The sequence below is a fragment of the Kogia breviceps genome, chromosome 1 (assembly GCF_026419965.1).
Source record: "Kogia breviceps isolate mKogBre1 chromosome 1, mKogBre1 haplotype 1, whole genome shotgun sequence".
Lineage (NCBI taxonomy): Eukaryota > Metazoa > Chordata > Mammalia > Artiodactyla > Physeteridae > Kogia > Kogia breviceps.
In genome coordinates, this window is record NC_081310.1 from 161,776,384 (window position 1) to 161,788,829 (window position 12,446).

The 12,446-nt window shown below is 40.6% G+C and overlaps 1 protein-coding gene across 5 annotated transcripts in view; it reads left to right on the top strand.

Annotated features, from left to right (window-relative positions):
* The window catches only part of AGBL4 (AGBL carboxypeptidase 4), a 1,382,976-nt gene that overhangs the window by 827,964 nt on the left and 542,566 nt on the right, over window positions 1-12,446 (top strand). For all 5 annotated transcript variants that reach the window (XM_067008185.1, XM_067008176.1, XM_067008173.1 and 2 more), the window contains one exon: window positions 3,488-3,704. In XM_067008185.1, coding sequence (XP_066864286.1) covers window positions 3,488-3,704 — 217 coding nt within the window. The remainder of the gene's footprint in view (window positions 1-3,487; window positions 3,705-12,446) is intronic.

Sequence of the window (12,446 nt, forward strand, 5' to 3'; positions counted from 1 at the left end):
TTTACCTCTTGTCTTCCTTTACCTCAGTCTATGGTATGTGATACTTAACAAATATTTGCTGAACAAAACAATGAACTAAGGCCTGACTATCCTGGAGGCCATTACTTCCCCCTTTGCCTTCTCAGGAACCGCACATTCTCCTACATTCCATGTGTAAAAGGATCAAGGGGGGGCTCTTCACTCCCCACTTTCCTTACAGGCCATTCCATGTCTATGGCATCACTGGCAGCTCCAAAATTTCAATATAGGAGGGTTTAAGGTAGCAATTGGGTTAGAAAGGAGGAGTGCCTAGGGGGGTTGCTTTAAAGCTATATTTGTGTCACAAGAAGATTGTTTTTACTTGCATGTTTATTCCTCCTGGCTTTGGGTGTAGGAGCAAAATGGCCTCTATTTGTGGGCGTAAGCACACCTCTAGACAGCCTTTGATACTACCGTGGACTTTTATGTGAAAAGCCCCGTTCCTTTATCGCTTAAGCTGTTCTCTCTACGTCCCGTCCTCATCATTTTTGGGTTCCCACCCATCTTAGACTCCATGGCCCATCACATCAGCCACTTTTAGCGAATAGTCAAATCTATGTGATTTTCTATACTTGTGCAGCCACTACCCTGTCCTTCTTCTGATCACCCCCATCTATCCCTTGGACTTGGACAATCACGGTACTTTACTTCTTTCACTGACTTAAAGGTATCCTATGACCTCAGGATAATGTTTACATTCTTTAACGTGTCCCATCATGTAAAGTCGTCCCTTCCCACCTGCAGATGCAGAACCCATGGATGTGGAGGGACAACCGTAGTCCTTTTCTAATCTGACTTCTGCCCTCCTCTTCAAACACATTTCTCATGATTTCCCTTCTCATTCTTTGTGCTTCAGCCATGATGCATTCCTTGCACTTCCAACATTTTACTTGTTCCTTCTTGCCACCTGGCCTATGCCAGAATCCCGTAACTTATCAAGAGGGATCCTGGAAAAGTGTTATAAGTACTGATTTAGAATCAGACAGAAACAGATTTGAATCCCAGCTTTGTCATTTACTGGCTTGAGAGAATGGGTAAGCTCCTTAACTTTTATGAACCTCCATGGCCACATCTTCTAAGTGGGATAACAATAGTGTGGATGAAGCCTGCCATATCAGTAAACCAAGGGTGTACAGCCATCAAGTCATCAGCCATTGCAGTCACCCCTGGCTGTGCACCCTGAGGGATTCAGGATGGAAAAAAAAACAGGATACTGGCCCTATGAAGTTAAAGTGCATATCAAAGGAATGATTTCAATGAGCCCAGACTCTTGTCTTCCCATACCTAGAAAAGTGCTAAATTCATTAACTTGGGATGTCTGGGTTTTTTTTCTTTAATTAACAATAATCTTTTGATGTTCCCATTACCTGTTTTCCACTTAACGTTAGGGTGACATTCATGACAGTCAGGGCTACAGGCAAGCAGTACAAGCCCAAACATGTACAACATCATTACCATTTTCTTAATTGTTATGGGTTTGTTTTTGTAGGACCTTTTCTTCTCTTGTGTTTCCCACTTAGAGAAGTTCCCTGAGCATTTGTTTTAGGGCTGGTTTGGTGGTGCTGAATTCTCTTAACTTTTGCTTGTCTGTAAAGCTTTTGATTTCTCCCTTGAATCTGAATGAGATCCTTGCTGGGTAGAGTAATGTTGGTTGTAGGTTCTTCCTTGTCATCACTTTAAGTATATCATGCCACTCCCTTCTGGCTTGTAGAGTTTCTGCTGAAAAATCAGCTATTAACCTTATGGGAGTTCCCTTGTTTGTTATTTGTCATTTTTCCCTTGTTGCTTTCAATAATTTTTCTTCATCTTTAATATTTGTCAGTTTGATTACTATGTGTCTCGGCATGTTTCTCCTTGGGTTTATCCTGCCTGGGGCTCTCTGTGCTTCCTGGACTTGGGTGGCTATGTCCTTTCCCATGTTAGGGAAGTTTTCCACTATAATCTCTTCAAATATTTTCTCAGGTCCTTTCTCTCTCTTTTCTCCTTCTGGGACCCCTATAATGTGAATATTGTTGCATTTAATTTTGTCCCAGAGGTCTCTTAGGCTGTCTTCATTTCTTTTTATTCTTTTTTTCTTTATTCTGTTCTACAGCAGTGAATTCCACCATCCTGTCTTCCAGGTCACTTATCCATTCTCCTGCCTCAGTTATTCTGCTATTGATTCCTTCTAGTGTAGTTTTCATTTCAGTTATTGTATTGTTCATATCTGTTTGTTTGTTCTTTAATTCTTCTAGGTGTTTTTCTTTAATTCTTCTAGGTCTTTGTAAACATTTCTTGCATCTTCTCAATCTTTGCCTCTATTCTTTTTCCGAGGTCCTGGATCATCTTCACTATGATTATTCTGAATTCTTTTTCTGGAAGGTTGCCTATCTCCACTTCATTTAGTTGTTTTTCTGGTGTTTTATCTTGTTCCTTCATCTGGTGCATAGCCCTGTGCCTTTTCATCTTGTCTGTCTTTCTTTGAATGTGTTTTTTGTTCCATAGGCTGCAGGATTGTAGTTCTTCTTGCTTCTGCTCTCCATCCTCTCTTGGATGAGGCTATCTAAGATGCTTGTGCAAGTTTCCTGATGGGAGGGACTGGTAGTGGGTAGAGGGGAATGCTGCTCTGGTTGGCAGAGCTCAGTAAAACTTTAATATGCTTGTCTGCTGATGGGTGGGCTGGGTTCCCTCCCTGTTGGTTGTTTGCCCTGAGGTGACCCAACACTTGAGCCTACAGGCTCTTTGGTGGGGCTCGTGGCAGACTCTGGGAGAGCTCACACCAAGGAATACTTCCCAGAATTTCTGCTGCCAGCGTCCTTGTCCTCACGTTGTGCCACAGCCATGCCCCAGCTCTGTAGGAGACCCTCCAACACTAGCAGGTAGGTCTGGTTCAGTCTCCTGTGAGGTCACTGCTCCTTCCCCTGGGTCCTGATGTGCACAGTACTTGGTGGTGTGCCCTCCAACAGTGGAGTTTCTGTTTTCCCCAGTCCTGTCGAAGTCCTGCATCAAATCCTGCTAGCTTCAAAGTCTGATTCTTTAGGAATTCTTCCTCCCATTGCCAGACCCCCAGGTTGGTAAGCCTGACATGGCACCCAGAACCTTCACTCCAGTGAGTGGACTTCTGTGGTATAAGTGTTTTCCAGTTTGTGAGTTACCCACCCAGCAGTTATGGGATTTGATTTTATTGTGATTGTGCCCCTCCTACCATCTCATTGTGGCTTCTCCTGTGTCTTTGGATGTGGGGTATCTTTCTTGGTGAGTTCCAGTGTCTTCCTGTCGATGATTTTTCAGCAGTTCGTTGTGATTCCAGTGCTCTTGAAAGAGGGAGTCTCCAATCTATTTTGATAATAGATTGGTATATGTTGTTGTCCCTGGCCACCACCTAGGTTTCTTGATGTTACAGTTTCAATCTTGGGCATTTATTCCCACTGATTACATTTTGAAGCTTAAACAACTGTCTGATATGCCCAAATTTCTTTGTATCTTTCAGGCAAAGACTGCCACCTAAAAATGTTTACTACTACCGCTGCCCGGACCACAGGAAGAATTATGTGATGTCCTTTGCATTTTGTTTTGACCGAGAAGAAGATATTTACCAGTTTGCTTACTGCTACCCATATACGTACACTCGCTTTCAGCATTACCTTGACAGCCTGCAAAAGAGAAACATGGATTACTTCTTCCGGGAGCAGCTTGGTCAGAGTGTGGTAAGGCCCATTTAGAAATGGGAAAGCTGGTGGGGGTGGGAGCTTAACAATGGTTTTTATAGAATGCAAATAATAGATATTGGTGCTTTGTAGACTATATGCTCTGGAATTTTAAAAATCATGTGTTTTTTGTGTAATATTTTGCTACTATGGCCACAAGGAAGTCAAAGAATAGGATAGGCAGATGCGTGTCCTTCTGAATGAAGCTGATAAAGCTCTCTAACAAAATACAAAAGTTCTTGTGAATCCCCAGAACTGTGAGATAAAAAGAAGGCTCTACTGGGTGTTACAAAAGGCGTGAAAGCATTTTATGAGTCTAAGCTTACAAGATGAAGAATAAATTTGCTTTTTATTGAATTTAACTTGACTGCAGTGTAGGTTAGCAGGTGGTGTGCAGTATGGTTGTGCTGTCCACAGTGTGTTCCATCTTTGCCATCTATTAGTTCCCAACCCTTCTTCCTCCCCCAGGTTTAGTTTTCTGGGTCTGGAGATTTCAGTCTTACATTCTATATTAGTTTCCTATTGCTGACGTAACAAATTGCCATGAACTTGGTGGCTTGAAACAATACAAATTTTTTATCTTACAGTTCAGGAAAAGTCTGAAATTGGCCTCTTTGGGCTAAAATTTAGATATCAACAGGTCTGTATTCCTTCTGGAGGCTCTAGGGGAGAATTCATTCCACTACCTCTTCCAGTTTCTAGAGGCTGCTTGCATTCCTTGGCTTGTGGTTCCCTTTCAGTCTTCAAAGTCAACATTGACTTATCAAGTCTTTCTCATGCTGCACCACTCTGATGCTGAATCTCCTTCACTCCTCTTTCACTTATAAGAACACTTGTGATTATGTTGGGCTCCCCAAGATAATCCACGATAATATATCCATCTCAAGATATTTAACTAAATCATGTCTGTAAAGTCTCTTTTTTCATGTAAGGTAATATATTCACAGGTTCCAAGGATTAGGACTTGGACATTTTGGGAGAAGGGGTGCATTGTTCTGCCTACCACTCTTTCCTACTCTTTTTCTCTTTTTCTCTCTGCCCATCCCAGGATCTAAAAGTGTCCTTCCCATTGGATGCATAGGTTTTGTTCTCTGCGGTCAGAAATACTTCAGTTGCTAGTAAAGAATATCTTCCCTCTACTCTAATCTTCTTCCTAACAGTGCTTCTGATGGGTGCCATGTATATCTGGTGCCTATATCTTTTGAACTGAGAATTGGGACACAGAGTGTATCAGTCAGCATGCTAGTAGGAAACAGATGGCAGCCTCACATTAGGATAATTTGAGGAGAGCTTATTAAATGGACTGTTTACAAGGTGCGGGCACTGTGTACAGAAACTACAGGGTATAGTGCAGTTCCCTGGGGCTAGTAACAGCTCAAAGGATGTGAAGGGATGAAATGGTTAACAGAACCCAATAGTAGAGAGTCAGTCATGCAGTGGGCCATCTTGAGTGGAACAGTAACCTTCAGTTGAGGAAAAAAGTTAGCCTGAGATGATCCCACAGGGAGGGAGCTGAGAAAAATAAATACATAGAGTTCATTCTCTTACGTCCCTCTGATCTACTGTTAAGGGTCCCTACTGGCCAACCCAATTGGAAATCAGAGGGCAAAAGAGCCCACTGAAGTAATCCATACAGATAAGTTTCCCTGAACGAAGAAAATGATGGAGAAGGGCAGAGAGTGGTTGTAGAGAGCCAAATAGAACATATTAGTCACACATGGTCTGATCAACAATGTATGACTGGGAACAGTGAGATTATTTCAGATGAGACTTGGAGAAATCCTGAGACGAATGTTTGCCAGACATATGACTTATGATATAAATTAAGAGAGAAAGAGTTTCATTCAATATTTGTGACTTTTAAGGGTGGGATCTGTTCATTTCATTCTTGTGTCCACTCCAGCCCTCTCTTAGATTTATGCCAGGCAGAATATAGGTGTACATTGAATGGCTATGGAGTAAATTATTGAATGAATGAAAGAATGAATTAAGATATATCTAGAGACAATGTGAAGAGCTAAGAGCATCAGAAAGCTGATAGGAAGAATAATAGGATAAGTTAAGCTTCCAATAACTAATATACAAAATATATACCTAAAGTAACAGCTCATTAAATGAGATAGAGGTTTATTTCTCTTCCATATACAAGTCTAGATGTAGGCAATCCAGAGCTGATAGTGTGGCTCTGCTCCTTGAAACTCTTAGGGAGTCAAGTTCTTTCAGATTTCTGCCCTGTCATCCCTGGGATATGGCTCTCAAACTCAATGTCAAATGTGGAATTCTGTCACATCCATGTTCCAGGCAGCAAGATTAAGAAAGTAGGGGGAGAAGGGAGAAGATACAGTATTGTGGCACTTTCACATTTATCCCATTTGATAGAACTCATATCCACACTTAACTAAAGGAAGGATGAGAAATGAAGTCTTCATTCTGGGTGACCATGTTTCTAGCTAAAAATTAGTAGTCCTATAGATAAGGAGGAGAATTAATATTGAAGGACATCCTGAAGTCTCTGCCATAAGAAGGTTGAATTATGTGTCCAGCTCTAATACCAAACTACTCATATGACCTTGAATGTTACTTCTCTTTTCTGGGGACAAGTTTTTCATCTATAAAATGAGAAAGTTGATGTTGATAGGGGTTTTTAAATTATTCTTTGAGGAATTCCTTAGTTAGAATAAAATAATTCGAGACCCCTGTCCTACTTCAGACCCTGTGTGGGGTACTGTAGGGATATATAATGGAGTGTACAAGTCATGGTGTACTTTCCATATCAGAGGAAATAAGACATTTAAAAATATATATATAATGTTTTTTAAAGTATATAATTAAGGATCGCGTGACTTGTTTAAAGAATTTATGGTCAGACTAAACATCATGGAGAATATGGGCTTTACGCCGAGTCTTGCAAGATGGGTAGGATTACTGAATACAGAGTTGGCGAGAAGGTAGCCCAGAGAGCAAGAAACAGCCTGAGTCATTGCATGACGATAGTCAGTCAGAAGTCTGGTTTGATTGGAATAGGGAACCTTCCTACTAGAAGATAAGGATAGACGGGAAGATTAGGACCAAACTCTAAAAAACCTTGATTTGTCATATTAAAGAATTATGGCTGTATCCTTTATTCCGATTCAACACACAGACAGTAGGCGAGGAACTTTATATGTACTATCTTACTTGTTTCTCACAACAGTTTTGTGGGGTAGGCAGAATTATCCCAGTTTGGGGATAAATAATCTAAGGCTAATAAGTTACTTGGCTAAAGCTATATGGCTAGTTCATGACTAGGCCAATATTTAAACCCATGGCTTCTAATGCTGTGCCCTGGCACTTTGATGGACTCATTGCTCCTCTCCACATTGGACCTACTAGACTCGATAGTAGATTTTGAGAAAGGGATTATCCCTTATCCAAAGCTACATCTTAAGAAAGTAAAGTTAGTGGAAGTGCAGGGTGTACCTCTGCTGGCTAAACCAGATTAGGGGAGCTCTGTGGGTTGGCACCATCCTCCTGATGTGGGTCTTGAAGCAGATACCAGAGATGTTAAGGCCTTCTGGCATACTCTTGCAGACAGGACAGTTCTTGGTTACCAGGGCGTTCGATATGGCTTGTGTCTGAAGCCACCACTATAATTAGTTAATCCCTACTCCAATTTGGAGGGAGGATAATTACAAGTAGGAAGGCTAAACATGTCAACAGACAATTCTTAGAGAGAGCAGGCAGGAAGCAAGATTTTGAATTTCTAGTGCTGGAACTATTAATCACCATGGGCATATCTGCTGTTGCTACTAATTATATCATCCAAAATGGCATTTTATTTTGTTACTTACCAGTGACCCTTTCTAATGCCAGCAAAAAAATCCCTTTGTGCATACATCAAAGCCACAATCTGATGTTTAAGTTAAATACATTGTAGGCAAGATCTTTATTTTCTTGTTGTTTTAACACCTTTATTGAGGTATAATTTACATACTATAACATTAACGCATTGTGAGGGTACAATTCTGTGATTTTTAGTAAGTGTATAGAGTTTTACAACTATCACCACAATCTAATTTTAGAACATTTCATCATCCCCAAAAGTTCCCTTGTAAATCCCCACTTCCACTCCCAGCCCTAGGCAACTATTCATCTGTTCTCTGACACTGTAAATTTGCCATTTCTGAACATTTCCTGTAAATGGAATCATGCACTATTTAGTCGTCTTTTGCATTTAGCACCTTTCACATAGCATTACATTTTTAAGGTTCATTCGTGTTGTAGCATCCGTCAGTAGTCCATTCATTTTTAGTGCTGAATAGTATTCTATTGAAAATATATACCACACTTTCTTTTTCTGTTCTCCAGTTGATGGACATTTGGATTGTTTCCAGTTTGGGGCTATTATGAATAATGCTATTATGAACATTCATGTGCATATCTTTGAGTGGACATGTGATCACATTTCTCTTGGGTAGATTTCTAGGAATGTAATCATTGCGTCATATAAGTTCACATTCAACTTAAAAAAAACAAAAAACAAAAAACGTGCCAAGCTGCATTCCAAGTTAGTGGTGCCATTTTGTATTCCTACCGGCAATGTAGGAGAGAGGGTTGTGGTTTCTCTATGTGCTTGCTAACACTTGGAATTACCTATATTTTTCATTATAGCTATTTTAGTGGGTATGTAGTGAAATCTCATTGTGGTTTTACTTTGTGCTGCCCTAGTAACTAGTTATGTTGATTATCTTACAATGTGCTTATTTGCCATTCATATACTTCTCTGCTGAAGTGTTAGTTTAAACCTTTTATCCATTTTTTAAAAAAATTGGGTTGTGTTCTTATAACGAGTTTTGAGAGTTCTTTATTCTGAATGCAAGTCCTTTGTCAGCCTCATGCTTTGCAAAATCCCCCCCCAATCTATACCTTTAATCTATACCTTATACCTATACCTTAATCTATACCTTTTCATTCTCTTAACCATGTCTTTTGAGGAATAGAAGTTTTTAATTTTGAAGTCCAACTTATCAGTTTTTTCTCTTAGGGATCATGCTTTTGGAGTCTTATCTAAAAGCTGCCCATCTGAAGGCCACAAAGATTTTCTCCTATGTTTTCTTCTAAAATTTTTGTAATTTCCACTGACATTTAAATCCATGATCCATTTTGAATTAATTTTTTATATATGGCATGAGGTAAGGGCCTTAAGTTCACTTTTTTTTTTTTTGCATATAGATAATCCAATTGTTACAGCACCATTTGTTGAAAAGACTAACCTTTTACCCATGAATTATCTTGGCACCTTTCTCCAGTGCCTCTACTCAGTTTTTCTTTTTTCTTTCCTAATTTCAAGGCTAAATTGTCAGGGAGTCAACCCTGTGTCTGCGTAGGTCAGCTATGATTGGACTGAGTCTGTGCTCATCCACTCTGAGTCTGTAATGCTTCCATCCTCTGACAGTGGATTTGTGTGTGGGTATTGGGAGCACAAAGTTAGGGCAGTTTTCAAGTCTGCCCTGGCTTTTACTTTCCCTTTTGTGTTGTGTTCCCTGTGTGCATATGTGAAGCCTCAAGGTTGTTCATGGGTGTGTTGCTGCTTTAGGTTTCTTCTCAGGTCTCTGATGAGCCTGCACCCAGTCTCAGCCAGCATATTCTTGTCCCAGCTATGCAACTGTGGGCCCCTCTCACTTGCCCACAGACAGTGCTGCTGGGTCTGGGCACTGCCTACTTCTCCAAATTAACTGAGTCCCTTCGACCATGACAGAGAAGCTGCCAATCCTCACAGCCTGGCCTGTCCTAGCATTCACCAAGCCTGGGGGAAGATGGAACCAATCCAGGACAGAACGTCATATATTCCCATTCTTATTACCTGAAGTTCAGCAGTTTTTAAAACATAATAGGTTTGAGATTGTTGTCAATTTGGTCAGTTTCCAAAACACCGAAATGGTTGTTTGTTTCTATTTTGTCCAGCTTTATATTTGTTTTTTGGGGATAGCATTTATCAATACTCTCATTCCAACATAGCCAGAATTAGTTTTTAACTGACTCACATGAGTTTTTAAATCATACAGCCCTTGTACTGTCAGACATAGTGAAATATTGCATTATTTTCAAATGTCATTGGACTAGAGGAACCATAACTCGTGTGTGTGTGTGTGTGTGTGTGTGTGTGTGTGTGTGTTTTGAAAGTATTAGATGGAGAGAGTGATTCCCATACTTAGGGATACTTGCCCAAAGGAAGTATCTAACAAAGAAAATAGTCTGATAGTGTTTTTTAGGGAATCACTAGAAAATCATTTATATGAGAATAATATTGTTTAGGCTCTACCACTGGCTAGCTCTATGACCTTGGGAAAAACATTTCTCTATGGGCCTTAGAAAGTCAGACCAGATTATTTCAAACATCCCTTCCAACTTCAACGTAAATTATGGTTCAAATGTTGATGACATCCTTTTGTATGTTCTAAGTCACTCATTAGCTTGTTGTAATGTTGCCTCTCGATCTGCCCCTTATTTTGTAACAGTGGTAGTTATTGAGTGCTTAGCATGTGCCAGACCCAATGCTATGACTTTTATATGCATCCTTTCACTCAGTCCTCACAACACTCTTATTATATGGTTAGTACTATAATTGAATGCCTAACATGTAACCAGTTTGTCCAAGCTCTGGGGATACGCAGTAAAAACAGGCATAAATACATGCCTTCATGGAGCTTACATTCTAGTAGAAAGAGACAGACAGTATTGGAGAAATTAAGTCAGGAAAGGAAATACATTTTGGGGAGAAGCCTTCACTTAGAAGGAAGCATTTAAGCTCTGGGCTATAAGTATTATCTTCTCCCATTTGTATTTTTAAAAGCTGAGATACAATGAGATTAAATAATTTGTCTATATCATGTAGCTGGGATTTGAAGCCACACCTTTGTGGACCCCAAAGGATGGACTCTAAACCAATCCTGGATAAGGAAGTATTCTGTTCACATAAACAGTTATTTACTAAATTCTTCCAAAGCCATTCCTCAATACTACAAATATCGAGTAAACACCTTCTACCTGTCAGGCTCTATATTGGGTGCTGGAGACAGGAAGATCAGTACACAACACACCTGCCCCTAAGAAATACTCCATGTACTGGGTGTCACAGAGATAAAGGCTAATAATGGCAATGATGGTAAGAAACTTGATTTAATAGAAGTAGGAGGCAGAGGAGAGGCACAAGGGAGGAAGTGAAGCATTAAGGAAAGAGGCATCTTGAATTGAGAATCAAAACATGGATACAGAGGCTGAGATGCCTGGTGAGTCCTGACTATTTAGTGTGGTTCCAAATGACAAGAGCACAGGGTCAGCGAAGAAGAACAAGAGGAATGGTGATTGGGAAAGAATGAGAGGTAGGTGGAAGCTGGGTCAGGAGGGCTTTGAATGCCAAACTAAAGAATCTGGACTCTGTCCTGAGGGCAGTGAGGAACCAGGCAGCAGGGAACGTGATCATTATGGCACTTAACCCTTCCATCTCCAGGCTGCCTCTGCTGATGGCAGCTGATCTAGAAGTCAGGTTAACTCCTGCCTGGCTGTCCATTTGGCTCTCCTTTTCTCAGGCGGAGATACTTCACAGGACAAGAGCACTAGGAGGAAAACTACTACCAAGACACATATATAACAATGATAATGTCCTAGAAATACCCAGAAAAGCTTGTCTCCTTGATCTTAACATTTCATACAATTTCAGAGTTGGCAAAGACTATAGGGGTCACACTCAAATTTAACAAATATATTAGGCATTTCCTATGGGCAAGGACCTAAACTGTATAGAACGGCATCTTCTCGACATTCGAGAAATATGACTTTTCAACCACTGTTCACATACCTCTTGAGGCAGCCTGAGCTCTATCCCAATGACAAATAAGTCATACCATCTCCAGAAGGAGCTGCCCTCCCTGTAACCTCCTCTCTTTGGTTCTACCACCACCCTCTGGGCCCACCCTGCATGTACTTGTGCCTCTAGCCCCTGGACAGGCCTGCAAAGATAGCAAGACAGTGGTCACAGCCCCCTCAGGAATCTTCCCTTCTCCAACCTAATCTCTTCCTCCTCTCCTCCCTCGTAATTCTACATTTCTTCATATTCCATGGTTTCTAAACTCTGTCCCTTCTTTGTTGCTCTCTAGACATGATCTAGGTTGTTAATTTCCTTCTTAAAATACCAGAACTGAATGTAAAACTCTGCAGGTGATCTAAGCATGCCACAGCCGAATAGAACCATTGCCTCTCTTGCTCTGAATCCTAGATTGCTAGAAATGTAGCCAGAATTTACGTTCGCTTCTTTTAACAATGAGGCCTTCATGTAGTAAATTTTTGTTATTGTTCTTTAAATAAAACTTATTTTTTATTTATTGGATAGCCTTTTTTTTTTTTTTTTTTTTTTTTTTTTTGCCGTACGCGGGCCTCTCACTGTTGTGGCCTCTCCCGTTGTGGAGCACAGGCTACGGGCGCATAGGCTCAGCAGCCATGGCTCACGGGCCTAGCCATTCTGTGGCATGTGGGATCTTCCCGGACCGGGGCACGAACCCATTTCCCCTGCAAAGGCAGGCGGACTCTCAACCACTGCGCCACCAGGGAAGCCCTTGGATAGTCTTTTTTAAAATAAATTTTTATTTTGGAATAATTTTAGATTTGTAGAAAAGTTGAAAAGATAATACATATAGAGAGTTCCAACATATACTTCACCCAGTTTTCTCTACTGTTAGCAGCTCAATATTAAAAAAACAAACAACC